The sequence below is a fragment of the Daucus carota genome, chromosome 6 (genome assembly GCF_001625215.2).
Source record: "Daucus carota subsp. sativus chromosome 6, DH1 v3.0, whole genome shotgun sequence".
Classification (NCBI taxonomy): Eukaryota; Viridiplantae; Streptophyta; class Magnoliopsida; order Apiales; family Apiaceae; genus Daucus; species Daucus carota.
The window spans coordinates 10208159-10229226 of record NC_030386.2 but is presented as its reverse complement, the minus strand read 5'-3'; the positions used below and the strand labels follow the sequence as shown (position 1 = coordinate 10229226).

The following is a 21068-nucleotide window of genomic DNA, read 5'->3' as shown; positions in this document are numbered from 1 at the left end:
TGATTCGTGAGAATAATGAAATGGATGTGTATGGCTTTATTGATCCTGGGGCCACATTTAACCTTAACAAGGAGTTTGAAACTTATGTTGTTAAGCGGTTGATGAATGGCAGCTATGATCGCATGTTCTTGATGCCGCATAATTTCAAGTAAGTTTCGACAGCCTTTGTGATTATGATCTCATGTTCTTGATTGAGATTTGGCGTGAATCTGACCTTACTTAAATTTTAAATGAAAACAGTTATCATTGGATTTTGGTCGTAATTTATGCTGGTGAAATTTTTATCCTCAATCCTCTGTCGCATCCAACTCATTTTCCTCACTTGGAAAAACCATTATTAAGGTGAATTCTTTAAATTTGTTTGTCAAATTTAAATGTATCTATGTTGAATTTTCTTATTGTCCCTAAAACTAAGGACACGAAAACATTCTTTACTGTAGTGCATTTAAGACTTTTAAAGCTCAGACTGGAAGGGGAAACACTGTTCCTAAAATTAAAAATTTGGCTGTAAGTATATTTTTGCATTTGAATATCAGTGATCAGCAGATCAAATTTTATGTTTGTTGTGCTGATAAATAGTAAACTCTAATTTTATTAGGGATCTCCTAAGCAACCAGGTGGCCGTGAATGTGGTTACGCGATTATGCGCTATATGAAAGATATAATCGAGGATAAAGAAATGACTTTTATAACTAAGGTATAGATTTGGTGTTCTGATGCAAGTACTTGACTATTATTGCCAGGTTTTTTGTTTTACAGCTGCTTAACTATTATTGTTGTCTGTTTCTTATACTTTTCAGTGGGCTAACAAGAGTCGTAAATCTTACAAGATGGAGGAGCTGGATGAGGTTCGTGTAGAGGCGCTTGCCTATATCCAAGACAAATTGTGATAGATTTGGCCTCCTGTCCAGTAGCTAGTTGTATATATCCTGGTCTGCTCATATTTTGGTCTAGTACTTGATCGATCTTCAAACATTATGCTATAACATTTTGTCTAGACATGTCGTACTTATGATTCAGATCGATAGGTACTAGTTAATGAGGTTGGTAGTTTTTGGTTGGTTGGAGAAACTAGTGGTATTTGGTTGGTAATTGTTTGGAATTATATATGTTGGATGGATTCTTGAATGGTACTTTTAGAAGATATTGGATGTTTGGATGGAATTTATATAAATGGTGATATTATTGGTAGTTTTTGATTTGTTGGTTATTGGTAGTTTTTGGTTGGTTGGTTATTGGTAGTTTTTTGTTGGTTTCTTGAATGGTGATTTTGGTTTTTTGGTTCATATATATATAAAAGGCAGGGGTGACTTGTAAACCAAAGCAACAGCGGGCACAAAAATAAATCGATGTTGATACATGTAAATGACAACGGTTATAATTAAAAAAACAATGTCTTTAAACACAGAACACATCAGTGCATTAGAAGAAGATGATGTCCTATTGAGTTTTTACATCGGTTACTTATAGGCAAACAAGAACCACAAATTTGATATTACATTGGTAAATCTAAAATAGAGATGTCTTTATACAATTTTAACATTGATTTCTTAAAAAAAACCATGTTAAAACAAGTTACTACATCAGCTAACTAGAAAGGGGTGATGTTAAAGGTTCCTATGGACATCATATCATTTTTAAGAAACGATGTCTGTATCTTATTTTCTCTATAATGTGACATGCTAAAATTGACATATATCAGGAGATAATCCAATATTCAAATAGAAATACTGTCATTAAATGTAATACAATTCAAAAACGACATCAGAAACTAAGTGCGAGACGATGTCTTTGTTTGTATTTAACATCGGCTCACAACCGATGTTAAAAATGTAGGACCTTTCTCTACACATGCGAAGACATCGCTTACAAAATTTTTTAACATCGGTTCTTGACCGATGTCTATTGCTCTGTTTCTAGTAGTGCAATCAGAATCTTTCTGGCCTATGCTGCTCACAAGAAATTCAAAGTATTTCTGATGGATGTCAAGAGTGCTTTTCTAAATGGAAAACTGGATGAAGAGGTATATGTTGAACAACCTCCAGGATTTGTGGATCCAAAACATCCAGACTATGTCTACAGGTTGGACAAAGCACTTTATGGACTAAAGCAGGCTCCAAGGGCATGGTATGAAACTCTGGCTCAATTTCTTCTTGAAAGTGGATTTACTAGAGGTACCATAGATAAAACCCTGTTTTATTTAAATCATGGTAATGATCTGCTTTTAGTTCAAATCTATGTTGATGACATTATTTTTGGCTCCACTAATGCTAAACTCTGTCAAAGATTTGCCAAGCTCATGCAGTCTAGGTACCAAATGAGCATGATGGGGGAACTCAGCTATTTTCTAGGTTTACAAGTTAAACAGACTGAAGATGGGATTTTTATAAATCAAGCCAAGTATACCAGAAATCTTTTGAAGAAATTTGGTATGCAAGACAGTTCAGCTGCAACTACTCCTATGGCAACAGCAACCAAACTAGACAAAGATACTGGTGCATCAGTGGATATCACAAACTATAGAGGAATGATTGGATCTTTGCTTTATCTGACTGCAAGTAGACCAGACATTATGTATGCAACATGTCTATGTGCAAGATTTCAGGCAGATCCAAGAGAGCCTCATCTGATTGCAGTAAAGAGGATATTCAGATATCTCAAGGGTACCACATCATTGGGATTATGGTATCCTAGAGAATCAGATTTTAATCTAATTGGATACTCTGATGCAGATTTTGCAGGTTGCAAAATTGACAGGAAAAGCACAAGTGGGAGTTGTCAATTTCTGGGTGGAAGACTTGTCTCTTGGTATAGCAAGAAACAAAAGTCAATCTCAACATCAACAGCAGAATCAGAGTATATAGCTGCAGGCAGCTGCTGTGCTCAAATTCTTTGGATGAAGAATCAACTGTTGGACTATGGGTTATCCTTTTCTAAAATTCCTATTTATTGTGATAACCAAAGTGCTATTGCTATGACAGGAAACCCAGTTCAACATTCTCTGACAAAGCACATCAGCATAAGATACCATTTTATAAGGGAGCATGTGGAGGAAGGAACCATTGAACTTCACTTTGTTCCTACTGAACAGCAGCTAGCAGATATATTCACCAAACCACTAAGTGAAGCAACCTTCACTAGGCTGGTGAATGAGCTAGGAATGATATCAGGAACTGAGTAAACATAATGGTCAGATCCTTCAAATCTCAATTGTCAATTTACCATATGTATTGCTCACAAAATTTGCCATGATATACTCTGATTGTTAAAATCTAATGACATTCTCTGATGATATACTCTGTGTGCTATACTCTGATGATATTCTCTGATCGTTATTCTCTGACGATATTCTCTGATGTTTGTAAACTCTGAATCTTGATTAATAATCTCATTTTTACTTCTCTGAGAAAACAAACCTGTGAAGATACTATGAAGCATGATATGAATTAGTAATCATGAATCTCAGTTCAGTTCTTTAATCTTGATCTCAATTTTGTGCTACTATTTTACACTATATGCATGTTGATATCATTGAGACTCTATTACTTCACATATCTTAATTATAAGTGAGACTGATTAATTTGTATTTTCTCTCAGTAAAATTAGACAGTGATTATAAACTCTGATGCTATATAAATACCCCTGCAAATAAGCATAGTACTCCTTTGAGATCTTAGATGTCTATATGACAGTGATTGGAAAGACCCAAACACTTACTGGTATTAAGTAATTGCCAAGATTTTATAATCTATGGTGACCAGTCACAATCTCTGATTACTGGAGAAATACTGTTGCAAAATAATATTTAAAGGTCGTGATTCATTTACACTGAAAAGCGTCCTTGAAGAAAAAAAAAAAAAGGGGTTGGTTTATTTTATATTTCTCCATCAGAGTATATCTTTTGTCTATGTCTTGAGAGTTTAAATAAATTATTCTTGTCTACCTTATAATTACGAAATTGTGAAATTCTCTAGTCTCTGATTTAATATGTTAAATCACACACATTATGTCACAAGCACATTATTGAGCTATGGATTCTATGACAAACACTGATTTATTGATGAATATTCTGAAAATTATGTCTTTATTCTGAGGTACTTAGAAATTTATTTTCTTTGATGAAAATCTCAGAGTTTAAAATTCGAGAGATTTAATCTGGATTTTTAAAATCTTGTACATTTCAGGAGTACAAATATTCAGAGAATATGAAAGGAGTATTCCAAACGGGTGTATTGTTAGTGGGTTTACATCAAAAACATTTTAATAGGAGAACGTGTAATCAGCATTTATAACTGCGCTCATGATTATTACTCTCTTTTCTCCATCCCACTAACTCTTATCTACCAGTTAAAATCTGACAGGTGTCCAAGTGAACAAAAAGCCCAAGCGTGTACAGCTAAACAAAATCTGAAGAGTTTATCATCAGATTTTATTGCTTCTTCTTCACTTTTACACTTAATCTTTACACACTCTCAACAAACTCTTACTCTCTTCTCTCTGATATTCAAATTTTCTCACATACACTTCCTCAAACACCTTCTTTCTTAAACTCTGTTCTCATGGCCACTACAGCATTCATCTTTGCAGGTGTGGAATTTGTCACCAATAACCATGCTGCTATCCTAAACACTGCCGATGCTCCACGGGATTACCATCCTATGCAGCAATTTCTGGCACAGAGTGCAATTGCTACCGCTCTCACAGCTCCTGCCAGACTCTCAGGAAGCCAGATCATAAACTTCTGGAGGACGGGTAAGTATGACAATGGTGGTGAAGAGGGATCACCATCGATTGTGTTTTCATATGAAGGGGAGGAGTATTTTGTTACTCCAGCCACAGTCAGAACTGCTTTCAATTTGCCAGAGCTCGACACTGCTTATATCACAAATGGAGATGCAAATCTGAGAACCATGATGACTGATTTGGGCTACAGTGAATCGCTTGACAAATTGGGACAACTAAAGCGCCCAGGGCTCAGAAGAGAATGGAGTTTCTTTTTCGACTGCATCACCAGGGCATTTCAAAAGAAGTCTACAAACTGGGATGCCATTCCAATGGACATGCTGCAGATTGGGTATTCTCTGATCTACTCTACTAATTTTGATTTTGGTAGATTAGTTCTTAGAAATATTGGTGAGAGAATGCATGAGAATAGAAAAGTCATATATTTCTCAAGATTCTGTCAATTATTGGTTAATGCTACTGTTGGTGAGGTAGATTTTAATGTTGATGATGAGATCAAGCCATTCAGGCTTCATAAAAGAGTGTTTAAGGACCTCATCTCCAAGGATGAGAAGTATCCAATTCAAAGACCTCTTTTAATTCCAGCTCAAGTTAGAGCTAGGATGGATATGCCCCCAGTACAACAACAACCACAACCACAACAGTCTCAACCTCCAGTCTCTCCTACCATCCCCAAACAACCCAGAACTTCTGCATCCAAAACCAAAAGGGCTGCAAAGTCTGATGCAGCCCCCTCTACTGCCAAAAGAACAAGAACCTCTGTTACTACACATGTTCTGAAATCAAACTCTGATGTGCCAACAAACTCTGCTGTGGCAACAAACGCTGATGAGCCAGTAAACTCTGAGGCTCACTTAAACTCTGATGCTCCACACTCTGAGATCCCGGTACACTCTGAAGCTGCTACTCCTCAAAAGCAGAAGAAAAGAAGAAGACTTGTTGCAGCATATGAATATGATGATCTTGAACCTGCACAAGATGTAAACTCTGAACCTGTTCAAGCCAGTCCACAGAAGCCAGCCAGATTCAAAAGAAGGGCTCAAAAGCCTGCAAGAGCAAAAATTCCGATCACTGAAATCACAGATTTCACTCTTGAGGAAGAGCAAGCACCATCCACCACTCTACCAGAACCTTCTCAAGCTCTGATGGTACTTCCTCTTCAGGCTGTTCCAATCTCTGATGGTGCTACAGCATCTTCTACTTCATCTGAAGTAGATGAAGAAATCATTTGTAAGGAGCAAGCTACAGCTGAAACTGAAACAGCAATGTCTGATCCCAAATCTCCCATATCTGATCATGGAACCCAAACTCCAATTCCTCAATCTCCAGTGAAGATTCCTCAATCTCCAATGAAGATTCCTGAGGGTGCCATAGTTCATGACACAGCTCCAGAAAACTACAGGTCTGATGTAGTTGATGAATCTGACCAAGTAGCTCTGGAAGCTCTACAGTCTCTTGCTCAGACTGGTGAAGAATCTATCAAATCACAGTCTGAAGCTCAAGAAAAATCTGCTCAAGACACTGTGGAGAAAGTTGCTGATCCTGTTCCTGATGATGACAAAGCAAACTCTGATACTGAGGATGATGACAGTTCAGATACTGAGGATGATGGAGTCCCTCTGACACAACAAAAGTGGGAGTCTACTAGCCAGTACAATGCAAGGCTACAAACTCTGAACACAGACTCTGCACCACTACCCAGGGATCTTCAGGTTGATCCACCAAATGAAGTCTGGGATAAACTCTGGCTGAGCCATCAACATTCTCTGGAGCCACCTAAAGCTGAAGAATTTCTATCTATGGAAGAGAATAAAATCTCAAACTCTGATGTTATGTCAAGCCTCAAAGGCACAATTCTATATCTGAAGACATTTCATCCTGCTCATGCCCAGACATCTAAATCAATAGATGGTCTAAGAACAGAGGTTGCTAATATCAAGGAAACAAATGAGCTGGAGAAGAAAAGAACTATAATCCCTCTGAGAGATAATGTTCAGAAGCTGGTGACTGCCAATGAATCTCTGGACAAGAGGATGACCATGATTGAATCTACTCAAGAAAAGATGTCCAAACAGCTTGAAGCCATCCAATCATCACTTTCTCTGATCACATCCATACTGATTCCTGATGAGGATGATGTCAAAAAGGGGGAGAGAGTAGCTCAAGTCAAATGCAAGTCTACTACTCAAACTCTGAAGAGAAAGAAGAAGGATGATGATGATGATGCTGATGACTTCACAAAGCACAAGAGATTTCAAGCAGGGACTGGTGGAAGAGTTTCAAACTCTGACAGTCAAAAACAATCTAAGCAAAGCACAAAGTCTGCTCCAACACATAATGTCACATCTGGATCAAAGCACAGACCAGTGGCTGGATCAGATAAACCCATGACTGATGAAGAGCTTGCTAGATTGATTTTTGAACAAGAAAATCCAGAAGCCAATTTGGATTTGGAGTTGATTGCTGCAGAGGAAGCTGAGCTGAAAAAGGAACATATTGAAGCCATAAACTCTGGAAAGATCCAAAAGCCTGCAAAGTCAACTACCAAGCCAAAAGAAAAAGGAATACTGATCAAGGAAGCTACTGTTGCTGATCAGAGTTTACCAGTCAAAAAGGTATACTCTGAAGATGAATACACCTCCAAGGGTAAAAGCAAAGTAGATGAACATCTGGAGAAAGGCTGGGATAAGAAGAAGTCTACAACCTCTGACAAGGATCAAGTTGTAAAGGAAAAGAAGACAGAAGTTGCAATCTCTGACAAAGCTCATGTTGCAGAACCCCAAAAAGAAAGATTAACCTCTGACATAGCTCAAGTTAATAAGGATGCAAAGACAGACACAACCTCTGACAAAGCTCAAGCTGTGTTCAAACCAACAACTACTCCACTGGCTGGATTTGAAAAGCCTACTCTGATGACTGAGATAAGCTTTGAAAAGGGCTCAATTCAACCAATCTCTCATCGTAAGGCAGGAAGAGATAAAGGAGGGCTGGGATCCAAATATGAAAAGTTTGATCAGAGTATAGGATCAAGACCAGATGACCCCTCATCTCTCTGTGCTCCCAAGACTGGAGTATTGCAAGACAAAATGGACAAATTAGATTCAGTTCAGTTGGTGAAGAATGACAGAGGAGATAATATTCTTATCTACTTCATGTCTGATGGAACAGTGTTTAGAGTACTCGAAGCAGATCTCTATGCTAAACACTGGGAGGAATTGAGATATGTATCATACATATTTCAAGTGAAAAACAAGTCAGGACAACACATTTCCAACCTGCTTAAAAATCAAATCAGAAGAAAAATGGGTATTACAGGAAACAAGAATGCTGGACCTTTCATTCCTAAATACCTCAATCATAAAGGACAGCTGGTGGAGATGAAGAAAAATTCAGCAAAGATTGAAACAATAGGTGGAATCAGAACTCTTGCATTTAATGAAGAGTCTGATAAAGCTTACAATATCAGGCTGGATAGAGACTTGAAGAAGAACAAGATTTATGATCTCAGAGCTGCAATTTATCAAACTGGAGTTTCAGATCCAGAGCTGAGAGAGATCAAGAGACAAATGATTACAGTGCTTGAAGAAGCTGAAAGAGAACTCCTCAGAGGGTATCTACAGACAGCAAATGGTGTCTATGCAGCTAAGGAGTAGAGTATCTGTAAGTGTTAAAAGTTTTCTGTTATAATTAGTTAAACTCTGTTGCATTTGACTTATTTGTTTTGACATCATCAATTATCTGTTAACTTGCACATAACTTATTTATGCACAAGTTGGGGGAGATTGTTAGATATAATTGATGATTACTAATGTTCTTAAAGTTTGTTTTAGAACAGGAATCATCAGAGTTTAAACTAGAAGCTGATCAGAGTTTAGCAAAGTCTGACAGAGTTTAATAAAGTCTGATCAGAGTTTACATAGTCAAGACTCGTCAGAGTTTACACGTGGAAAGAGCTCAGAAGCGGATATACTTCATGGAAGGATAGAAGCTGAGGAGTGATTTGCTGACTATGGAAAGTAAACAGAAAACTGGAACAATCTTTGATTGATAGATTTATTAGCTGATTTATAGGATATCAATCAGAGATTGATTTTGTAACTGTGTCTATATAAACACAGATTAGGGTTACTCTATAGGAGTTGAGTTATCGAGTATATTGTTAAGAACCCTAGCAGCTCTTAGTGATACAATATAAATCACTGAGAGAGTTTTTGTAACTATTAAAGCTTTGTGAATATAAGAGTTTATTGCTTTCAATCTCTTATATTGTCATACTGTGTTACAGATTGTGATCACTATATCATATTATATAGTGAGTTTAAAGGACCTAACAACAGTGTAGCAGAAAAAAGGAACCGGACTCTTTTAGAGAGTGTTAGATCGATGATGAGTTATTCGGATTTACCCAAGTCATTTTGGGGACATGCCTTAGAGACAGCAGCTTATCTTCTGAACTTGGTACCTTCTAAGTCGGTTCCTAAAACCCCTTTAGAATTGTGGACCGGGGACAAACCGAGTCTGAGACACATTCGGATATGGGGTTGTCCAGCACATGTGCTGAACAAGAACGCAACTAAGCTAGAATCTCGTATAGAAGTAAAGTTGTTTGTAGGCTACCCCATGGGAACAAAAGGTTATTTATTTTATAGTCCTAAGGATCGGGATGTCACTGTTAGCATCAATTCAAGATTCTTAGAGGAAGACTATATAATGAATCACAAACCCATGAGTAGTATCGTTTTAGAGGAACTAGTGGGAGGGGCGAATAATGAACCTGTAGTACAAGTAGAACAACCATAGCAGACTGTGCAACTGGTCACTAATACCGCACCAGTTCCTCGTCGTAGTGGGAGGGTTATTCGACAGCCCGACAGATTCATGTTTTTGGGAGAGTCTTCGGACTTGGTCTCTGGTGAACATGATAATGATCCCCGGACATACGAAGAGGCAATACAAGACAAAGATGCAAGTCTTTGGCAAAAGGCAATGGATTCTGAGATGGAATCAATGTATTCTAATCTGGTCTGGGAGCTCGTGGAACCACCCAAAGGTGTAAAACCTATTGGATGTAAGTGGGTCTACAAGAAAAAGAGGGAATCAGACAAAAAGGTGAAAGGCTGGAAAGCAAGACTTGTTGCGAAAGGGTATACTCAGAAAGAAGGTATCGATTATGAGGAAACCTTTTCGCCAGTAGTCATGCTTAAGTCAATCCGTATTCTTTTATCTATAGCAGCTCATCTCGATTATGAGATTTGGCAAATGGATGTCAAGACAGCTTTCCTTAATGGAAATCTTGAGGAAACCATCTATATGCAGCAACCAGAGGGATTCATTAAAGAAGGCCAAGAGCATCTTGTGTGTAAGCTGAAGAGGTCTATTTATGGACTGAAACAAGCTTCTACGTATTGGAACATTCGCTTTGATCAGGCAGTCCAGTCGTATGGATTTGATCAATGTCCAAGCGAAGCATGCGTGTATAAGAGATGTGAGGGAAATGCAGTGGTTTTTCTAGTGCTTTATGTTGATGACATTTTACACATTGGAAACAATGTTAAGATGTTGTCTTCAATAAAGGCATGGTTGTTCAAACAATTTGAAATGAAGGACTTAGGTGAAGCAACATACATCCTTGGGATCAAACTTATAAGGGATCGCAAGAAAAGGATGTTGGCTTTATCTCAGGAGCCCTACATAGATGACGTATTAGCTCGTTTTAACATGCAGGACTCCAAGAAGGGTAATTTACCCTTCAGACATGGAGTTACTCTATCAAAGAGGCAGTGTCCTTCGACACCTAAGGAGATAGAGAACATGAAGGCAGTTCCGTATGCTTCGGCATGTGGGAGCCTAATGTATGCAATGTTATGTACGAGGCCTGATATCTGCTTTGCCGTGGGCATGGTTAGCAGATACCAGTCAAACCCAGGACAAGAACATTGAGTGCCGTAAAAGCAATACTCAAGTACCTGCGAAGGACTAAGGAGTATATGTTAGGTTAGAAGTCCTCTGATTTATTGCCTCTGGGATATACCGATTCGGATTTCCAGACAAATAAGGATAAGAGAAAGTCCACCTCGGGATGTGTTTTTACTTTGGGAGGTGGAGCCGTGATATGGAGGAGTGTGAAGCAGAAATGCATCGCAGACTCAACCATGGAAGCCGAATATGTGGCAGCCTCTGAGGCAGCCAAAGAGGCTATATGGTTCCGAAACTTCCTGCTGGATTTGGATGTAGTTCCTAATCTGCCACAGCAGATCACGATTTGTTGTGATAACACTGGTGCTGTGGCGAATACCAAGGAACCACGGGCCCATAAGGCAGCGAAACACATAGAGCGTAAGTATCACCTCATACGACAGTTCGTTAAGCGAGGAGATATCATTGTGGCTGATATAGCATCGAATGATAACCGAGCGGATCCTTTCACGAAGAGCTTACCAGCTAAGGCTTTTCAAGAGCACGTGGAAGCGATAGGAGTCAGATACTTGGTCACATAGTTGTTATAGTTGGTAGTGGATTGCTTGTAATAGACACTGATATACTCAAAGAATATCTTGAGTATAAGTGGGAGATTGTTAGGGTTATACTGAAATATTCGTTTGAAGTATATAACAATTATTTGAGAATCTTGAATGCATGTTTTCACATTGTCTGAATATTATATATTGTAGACAATCTAGTATCAAATGGGATAGCAGAAGTTTAGATTGTCGAGTTCCTTATATAATATAATAAAGGTTCACAGTCGAGGTGGTGTTAGACAAACCACTGGAACGACTGAAGTATTATTTGGAAATAGTTTATCTTGACTATTGAATAATACTTATATACTTTGTGTATATTGAACGGGATCAAAATAGTGGAATAATTGTTTCTTTAATTCTGACAATAGAAAACTAAGATTCTACGAAGTTATTATTGCTTAGGTTCTTAATCCGGATATAGTGATTGACACTTGTATTTAATGCACATGCCTTGACTCATAAGTTAAGTAATTTATTTTAAATTACGAATTTATGTATTGGGCAATGACATTATATACAGAGTGGGATATTGACTATAGAAGGAAACCGTGTCCGAAAAATATATTCGGGTGATGATGTCCTCTTGAAAGCTCATAAAGATAATTATGCTTTAGTCCTGCAGGCAGATTTGTTCTTGCATAATTATAAGGTTGAGTGGATGATCAAGGATAAAAGATATTGATTAAATTAATTGTCAGAAATTAATTTAATTAATGGACATGCGATATCTTAAACATGGGGAATTTATAAGCAATTAATATGGGAGCCGAATTAAATAATTAATTTACGGAATTAAGAAAGGTAGTGCAAATATTAATTCTTTAGTGGATTGAATTAATATTTAATGACATTGGGCCTAGCCCAGAATGTCATTGGAAGGCCTGACCTAATGGTCCATGATCCCTACTGTAGCCTATATATATTCTCGTTCTCCTAAAGCTGAAAGACACACAAAAACGAATTCATCCTAGAGTTTGAGAGAGGCAGACGTTTTTCTCAAGGAGACAGCTAGGGTTTTGGGTTTTCAGAGCTTTAAGGAGAGGCACACCTTGGGAGATCGAAGGCCACACTTCGTCCAAGGGGAATCAGGGAATACAGTAGAAGACGTGGATTTGAATCGCTTGCGCCGTAGCGATTAAGGTTAATATTCTGTTCGAACTTTTAATTAGTATCATAAAACGCAGGGCCAAGGTCCGATTGTTCCTACAAAAGGTGGGTGGCCGGGTGTTGGTTGAATTGTGTTTTGGTAACAGTTGAGTTGTAGGCAGTGGTTTTGGTGGAAGTCGAGGATAGTGGAATGAGTGGATGAATGGAGATGACCAAGTAATGAATTGGATATGTGTAAACCAATTATGGGGTGAGAGTATAGTAGGAGTATTTACACATAATTCAGTGGGGGATCTGAGGTGTGATAACTTGGCTGATGTTAATAGATTACAAGGCTAACCAAGGATTGTAGAAGGAGGCCAGGAAGGGTGGATGTCAGAGTTGGAGCAATATTCTATGATTATTAAGATTTGTTTATATTATTGTTATTGTTATTATTATCGATATTGATAATAATAATAATAACAATAATAATATAACTCATGTTAATAATAACAACCATGGTATTAATGGCTAATTAGTTGTTTAGTTGACATTATTTGCGAGAGTAAGAATGTTTGAGATAATTGAGTATGGGCAACAGTCTGGGACCATGCATTTAGAATTCAACTTCAATTATTCGGATAGTTATTGTGATTGAGATTACAAAACTGTATTATTATTACTGAGCTAATACATGTTTATTGTTAGAACTTATTTCTGAGTTCTGATTATTTTGTTATTGCGACAATTGTTCCGGATTTTATATAAACTCCGGAACTTATTATTTAAATCTGAAAATCGATTTTAATTCCGGACTAAATCTATCTATAAGCATATTATTTTGGACAGGGATGGTTGTGTCGTTGATTTGGGGATTGCTCAATTTTAAAATACATGATGTCTTAAATTATATTATTTTATTAAATTAGCTTGATGAGATTCCGAGCTGAATTGAGAAGTGATTGGATTACAACTGGACTTGTGATTCGGATTTAGATTGTATCCAGAAGATATTATTACTGTGATTGATTATTTATATATAATCAGATATAAGATTATATACAAGATTCATTTGATTATATATACATTTAAATATTAAAGCATTTAAATTAATTTGTACGTGCTGATGTGATTATGCGTTTAACTGTGTGATATTATATGTATACATTAACTGTATATATATATTATATATTTATATGACGAAGGGTAGTAATATAATTTCAATTCTGCAAGTTCAACGACGCTTTGGATCATTCTTCAACTGAAGTATTGTATGCTGTCATATATAGTTTATCGAGACACGGGCATCAGCGACTTTCAGAAGCAAGCAAATAGTGATGCAAGCCAAGTCTGAAATAGTCCAATAAGGCCAGATTGTGCCGTAAGATAGTTCAATAGAGTGTAATGATTTCAGAATTAGCAACTGAAGCTAGTGTAGATATCTTGAGTTGAGTGACCGAGTTGTCACTTGTATTCTGTCAGAGGGAAGTATTCCTATTCTTCTTTTAATTTAAAGAGCAAGTATTTCAATTCTTTTTTTATAATGCCAGCATTCTATCTATGACTTGTATTTCCTGCAAGCATGATTATCTATTTCTAATGTTTAAAAGTGCAAATACTTTTATCCTTATCTTGTGATTTTAAATATATCGACTATCTTTAGTTCGATACTTTTTACTGTTATATGAACAGTGACAAATTTATTTGAAAAGTATACTGATTATTTTAATCAGTTTTCTGAAAGATTATTGTCTGAGTTACTTTATAGTTTGGAACTATTGATGACTCTATAACAGTCATATTTCGACATTACAATATATGCCTGGTCTTCTGTCCCAGACATAAACCCTAGATTTTTAATAACTAAATAGCTTTGTTAATTCCTTTGAGCCGTATTACAGTGGATTTTTTAATTGTACTCAGACTTTGATGAAATTTGATTTTTGACAGTATTTTGAATTTGAAAACGAAAAAGTTTGCAGGAAGGTTTTGAAAGATGATTTTATGGCGTAAGGGGTTATTTAATACTCCAGCCAGATAGACCAGCAAAATATTATTTTGAGAACAGATGATTAGTTATCTGCTTCCGGAAGAAATCAGAAGATTTCTTTATTTTTGCGTAAGAGACCGAGACGGCGGTCCAACGGAGGGCTATTTGGGTATTATTGAAATATTATAATACTTTTATGCCAAAGGCCAATGTGTTGCCTTGTATTGGTACCTATTTTGAGGCATGTTTCCACGAAACATGACTCAGTATTATCACACGGGCTGATCAGCTGTGATAGTACGCCGTTGTTTAAAACCTAGTCATTATTGTTTAAGCTTGTGCTAGCTTATGTTTACTGTCAAATTTATCTTGTGATTTTCAAACATATTGATTTATATGTTTGCTAAACTTTTGAGTTCCAAGTCTTCGGATTGTTTTAGAAATTGTTTTATTTCAAATACTCTGATTTAATTCAAAAGAATTATATATTGTTGCTCTTGCCTTCCATATTATCTTGCTGAGCATTTTCACTCACTCTTGCTATTATTTCTAACCCTTTCAGCTAGGGATTGAGATAGTCACCTGTGTAAGCTGCGCATAAGATTGATGCTAGGCGAGATCGTCAGGGAGATGTCTACAAGATAGTTCTGGTTAGAATTGGTCTACTTCAATTCAGCTGTAGATAGATTTATTTATTTGGTTATCAGTTACTCTTCTTATCGAGGTTTAAATGATAATGTAGTTTAAGTTGTAATAAGATTGTAAGTTTTGGTTTCTGATTTCAGTGCTGTAACCTATTAGCGATCCTGTTTTTAGGGGGTCAAAGTGATTTTGATTTAAATCTCTTTTAATATATTCTGATTTTCAAATATCTGTTTTAATTTTTCCGCAAATACAGGTTTTCAAATTGTTTTTCTTTTAGTGGCACCAAATCCAGACTCCAGGATTTGAGGGTTGTCAGAATTGGCATCAGAGCGGTTCATACAAATATACCGTATCAGATCCTATACACACTCTTTAACGTCCAAAATTTTTTTATTCGTATTAATTTTGTTCCAAAAATTAATTCTGATTTAAAATATTTTTCTTTCAAAAACCCAAACACTATTCACTTTAAATCTTTAAACATGAGTACACAAAAGATTAGTAGCATTAAAATCCCACCGTTCAGCAAAGAACATTTTGGCCTATGGAAGAGGCATATGTTATTGTTCCTCCACACCGCCAACAAAAAATATATCGGGATATTAACCAAGGGTGTTATTGCTCCGATGAAAGTCATACTAGCACACGAAGAGGATGGTGTGTTGATACCTCACAAAACTGTTCCGAAAGAACTTACTGAGTATACAGGCGAAGAGAGTGAACAAATGAATTTAGATGACGCTCTTCAACTGATTTTGGTTGAGTCTCTAGATCCTGTCATGTACAATGCTGTTGTAAATTGTACGAACGCAAAGCAAATCTGGGATACACTAGAGATTATAAACGAAGGCTCAGAAGAAGTTAGAGAAAACAAGAAAGAGTTACTGATGGGGATAAATATCAAGTAGGTCACTCGTTTCGTCCAAATGTATCAATTGAGTCACTGATTCCCAAATTGACTCAAATGAGACACTCATTAGAAAAAATTGTATCAAAAATATCACTCTATCATTAGTTGAAATTTTGAAAGTATTATATATTGAGTTTCGCACATTTTATGAATGGTATTACATCCAAATGAAAGATCCCGAGTTCTACTATTTTCGCTAAAATTTTTAGATTTTTAAAAATTTATCTCCTATTTATTTTTATCTAAATCAAATAAAACGATCAAAAATTTAAAATAAATAGTTGATAAAATTTTAAAAATCTGAAAATATTAGCAAAAATAGTAGAATTCGGAATCTTTCATTTGGATGTAACACCGTTCATAAAAAAATGTGCGGAACTTAATATATAATACTTTCAAAATTTTGACTAACGATAGAGTGATATTTTTTATACAAATTTTTCTAATGATTGTCTCATTTGAGTCAATTTGGGAATCAGTGACTCAATTGATACATTTGGACGAAACGAGTGACCTACTTGATATTTATCCCGTTACTGATGGCTCAGTATGAACAGTATGGTTCCAATCCCGGAGAAGGGATTTCAGAAGTGTTTATTAGACTTAATAACCTGATTAATAATTTAAATCTGAATGGGAAATACTATGACAAGAAAGAGGTCAACATGAAATTTCTCTTAACACTTCCTGAAAATCTGGAACACAAAATCACTGCTATCAGGGAAAGCAGAGATCTGAATGAGATTTCTCAAGAGAAACTCTATGGAGTTTTGAAAACTTACGAACTTGAACAAGTTCAAACTAAGCAGAGATATGGCTGGGGTAAAACACTTGGTAACTCGAGAGCTCTAGTTGTTAAATCACCTACACCGGAAGAAAAGAAGGGTGTTGTTGTTCCTTCTAAAACCCCTTAGGAATTTGTTGTGCTTGAGATGGGTCAGACTGCTTCTTCCAGTGGTGAAGAAGATTTCTATACAATGGAAGAGCTAGAACTGTTAGAAGATCAATCTCTATCACTGTTTGCCAAGAAGTTTGGAAACATGAGATTCCGGAAGAACCCCTTCTACAAGTACAAACCTACTGCTAGCAGGTTCCAAAAAGGAGGCTACTCATCTTCTACAAGCAAAGGAGGATACAAGACTGGGATGGAGGACAGAATCAAGTTCAAATGCTTTAATTGTGGTGAAGCGGGACACTTTGCAACTGAATGCAAACAGCCCAAGGTTCAAGGAAAGGGAAAAGATTCCTACGACGAGCTGAAGCGGAAGTATGATGCTTTAGTGAGAAAGCATCAGGGTACTTCTGGAGGTCAAAGCTTCAAGAGCAAGTCTTATCTGGCAGAAGGGAAAAGCTGGGATGATATAGATAGTGATGAAGATGAACAGATTGGGAATGTTGCTCTAATGGCTAATGCTGGATCATCTTCACCTCCTCCGGCTGGAAGCTTTCAGGTAGATCCTACATGCCCTAAACTTTTTATGCAATTAGGACTAGAAAGAGATGATGCTATAAGTAAGTTGAGAGCTGCCAATCTTAAGATTAATGCTTTAGTCTTAGATATTCATGCTTATAAAATCAATGAGATGAAAGTGTTAAAGCCTAAAATTGAACAAATGACTATGGATTTAGAATTACAATTTGCTAAAGTCAGAGTTTTAGAGAAAGGTGAAATTGCTTTAAGACTTCAGATAGACGAAGAGAAAGTTAAGTGTAAAGCCTTTAAGGATGCCTCCACTATAGTCAAAGAATTGAATGATAAACAAGAGATCAAGAGAACTGTTGGAATAGGCTTTGACATTACTCCCTTTAAGAAGACTGCTGATGAGAGAGGGATTCCTTTTGTTTTGAAATATTCCCCTCAACCATTGTTCAAATCCTCAGAAGCTGAACCTCTTTGAGAAACACCTGTTGTCATTAAATATGAATTCAAATAGGAAGACCTTGAAATGAAAGAGAATAATGAGAATAGAGATGAGATCCTGACATCACTGAAACCAATTAAAGTGAAAGGCAATGTTAGGTTGCCTAAAGCTGGTTTAGGTGTCAACTCTGAGAGAACTAAATTCAACAAGCCTAATAATTTTGTGAATAGTAAGAACAGAGATAATAGATGTCATTCTACTAAGAACTTTAAATCTGCTAACGAAGTTAGAGTAGAATCTATTGACGTTCCTACTACTGTGATTGATATTCCTGTTGCTCCTATATCTGATGCATGCCATAAATGTTGTGGTGTTGATAAGTGTATGCTTTGTGCTTTCAATACGATTTCTGCTTATTTTAGAAATTTGCATGCTAAAAATGAAAACACATCACCTAGACAACACACAAACAATAAGCATGCTAGAGCAAAGACTGCTAGTCCTCCTCGTGTTAGGAAGGAGACTTATGTTCCAAAGCCTAAAACCAAGGTTTATAAGGCTGTTGTTAAGGAAGTAAGTTCAGTCAAGTTAGAATCAAATATCAGTCCAAGAGGCTCTGTTGTTGTACCTGATAGAAATCAGTTCTTGAAGCTTGCTGGACCCAATCAAGTATGGGTCCCAAAGAATGTTTAACCAAGTTGTCTTTTGCAGTGTGCCAGTGGAATTGTACGAGTTGTTTGGGTGCTTGACAGTGGAGCGTCAATGCACATGACTGGCATGGGATCCCTGTTGACAAAAGTGAGAGAGACAACTGGACCTTCAGTTACTTTTGCTGATAATAGCAAAGGTCGTAATATTGGATATGGCAAGTATAAAGTTGGAAGGATCATCATAGAGGATATTGCAATAGTTGAAGGACTTCAACAAAATCTCCTGAATATTAGTCAGTTCTGTGACAAGGGATACTACGTTCACTTTGAAAAGAAGATATGTATCATTAAACATATCAAGAATAAACGTCCTTCACTATGTGGCATGAGGAAAGGCATCATATACGTAGCTGATTTGTCTTCAGGACCAGGAAATGCAGTTTACTGTTTCTACGCAAAGGCGTCTGCTGAAGATAGTTGGTTATGGCATAAGAAACTCTCACACCTCAACTTCAAAACTATGAACTCTTGAGTCAAGAGAGATTTGGTGAGAGGTCTGCCTTCCCTGAAATTCTCAACTGATGATCTCTGTGAAGCTTGTCAGAAAGGAAAAGCGAAGAGAGCATCTCACAAAGGCAAAACCATCAAGAGCATCACAGATCCACTGCAGTTATTGCATATGGATTTGTTTGGCCCCGTGAATTTTACATCAATTGATGGAGATAGATATGCCTTGGTCATTGTGGATGAATTCTCGAAATATACTTGGGTTTACTTCCTTACTTCTAAGGCTGAAACTCCATTGACAGTTATTGATCATATAAAGCAAGTTGAATTGGGTAAGGTGTGCCAGTGAAAGCAATAAGATCAGATAATGGCACAGAATTCAAGAATCAAACTCTAATCAACTTTTATTCTGAAAAGGGAATTAGACGGTAGTATTCAGCACCAAGGACTCCTCAACAGAATGGAGTCATCGAAAGAAAGAATCGTACATTGATTGAAGCTGCAAGGACAATGATTGCTGAGGCAAAGCTTCCTCTGTACTTTTGGGCTGAAGCTGTGACTACTGCCTGCTATACCCAGAATCGAACTGATCAATAAGGATCATATAAAAACTCCATTTCATCTGTATACCAACAAGAAACCATATGTCAAACATCTTCATGTCTTTGGAGCTAAATGTTATGTTCTCAAAGATGGAGAAGAGAACTTGAACAAGTTTGAACCAAAGGCATCTGAAGCCATTTTTGTTGGTTATACTAATTCTGCTTATAGAGTTTTCGTAATTGATACTCTGTCAGTGAAAGTTAGTGTCAATGCTACATTTGATGACACTAAACTTCCATGTTTACAATCTACTATCCAGATTCTGATTCAGATGATGATGTGCCACCTGAGGCTGCAACAAGTGATGACAACAATGATGATAATGATCCAGGCAATGGTGGAGGAAATGGTAATAATGCTGGAGATTCCACTGATGCTAGTGGTGGATCATCAAGTCAACCTGGCAGCAACTCAAGGGGAGATGGTGGATCAACTAGTCATACACTTCAGCTTACTGACAATACTGCTAAATCATCAAGGACACAACGTCCAAGGAAAAGGATCTGGAGCAGAGATCATCTATGTGATCTTATAATTGGTGATCCTGATGCTGGTGTAAGGACTAGAAGTGCTACATCAAATGAATGTCTATTTTTTGGTTTTCTATCTCAATTAGAACCTAAGAAAGTAGATGAAGAACTTGCTGATCCTAATTGGGTTCTTGCCATGCAAGAAGAACTCAATCAATTTGAGAGACAAGAAGTCTGGGCCCTGGTTCCAAGGCCAAAGGGAAAGTCTGTAATTGGAACTAGATGGGCCTTCCGTAACAAGTTAGATGGTGATGGCATTGTTGTGAGGAACAAAGCCAGATTGGTCGCAAAGGGTTATTCTCAAGAAAAAGGAATTGATTATGATAAAACCTATGCTCCAGTTGCTCGTCTTGAAGCCATCGGAATATTTCTTGCATTTGCTGCACACTCCAACTTCAAAGTTTATTGGGTGGATGTGAAAAGTGCATTTCTGAATGGAAATCTATAAGAAGAAGTATATCTGGAACAGCCCCCTGGCTTTGAAAATCCAGAGTCCGCTGATTTGTATACTTCTTATTTAAAGCTGTCTATGGACTCAAGCAGTCACCAAGGACATTGTATGACACTCTTTCTGAGTTTTTAATTGAAAACAATTTCACTAGAGGTGTCATAAACAAAACTCTCTTCTATAAATTGCATTAAAATAATATGATATTTCTTCAAATATATGTTGATGATATTATATTTGGTTCTACTAACGATAACTTGTGCAAGAAGTTTGCTAAGTTAATGCAGAGTAATTATGAAATGAGTATGATGGGTGAGCTCTCTTACTTTCTTGGTCTTCAAGTAAGCCAAAAGGAAGTTGGCATCTTCATTTTCCAGTCAAAGTATGTCAGAGATCTTCTGCGAAAATACAATCTAGAAGACTCTTCTCCGACAAAGACACCCATGGCCACTGCCACAAATCTTGACCAGGATAAATCTGGTAAGAAAGTTGATATCTCAAGCTATCGAGGTATGATTGGCTCATTACTCTATCTCACTGCTAGTAGACCAGATATTATGTTTGCAA

General features: G+C 36.9%; 1 protein-coding gene and 1 long non-coding RNA gene across 2 annotated transcripts in view; both read left to right on the top strand.

The window, feature by feature from the left end:
- LOC135147299 (uncharacterized) overlaps positions 1-13070 on the top strand; it is a 31338-nt gene extending 18268 nt beyond the window's left edge. Inside the window, exon 2 of the long non-coding RNA XR_010284715.1 lies at positions 12480-13070. This is a non-coding gene — a long non-coding RNA (uncharacterized LOC135147299). The remainder of the gene's footprint in view (positions 1-12479) is intronic.
- On the top strand, positions 16-934 carry LOC135147055 (uncharacterized). Its single transcript, XM_064079405.1, has 5 exons — positions 16-148; positions 241-342; positions 441-507; positions 599-697; positions 801-934. The coding sequence occupies exons 1-5, from the start codon at positions 21-23 to the stop codon at positions 888-890; spliced, it is 486 nt and encodes a 161-aa protein (XP_063935475.1). The 5' UTR covers positions 16-20; the 3' UTR covers positions 891-934.
- Positions 13071-21068: the final 7998 nt, after the last annotated feature.

Coding starts and splice junctions, on each gene's coding strand:
- LOC135147055 (XM_064079405.1), top strand. CDS start 21: ATGGATGTGTATGGCTTTATTGATCCTGGGGCCACATTTAACCTTAAC. Junction 149..240: donor TTGATGCCGCATAATTTCAA/GTAAGTTTCGAC, acceptor AAATGAAAACAG/TTATCATTGGATTTTGGTCG. Junction 343..440: donor TTGGAAAAACCATTATTAAG/GTGAATTCTTTA, acceptor TCTTTACTGTAG/TGCATTTAAGACTTTTAAAG.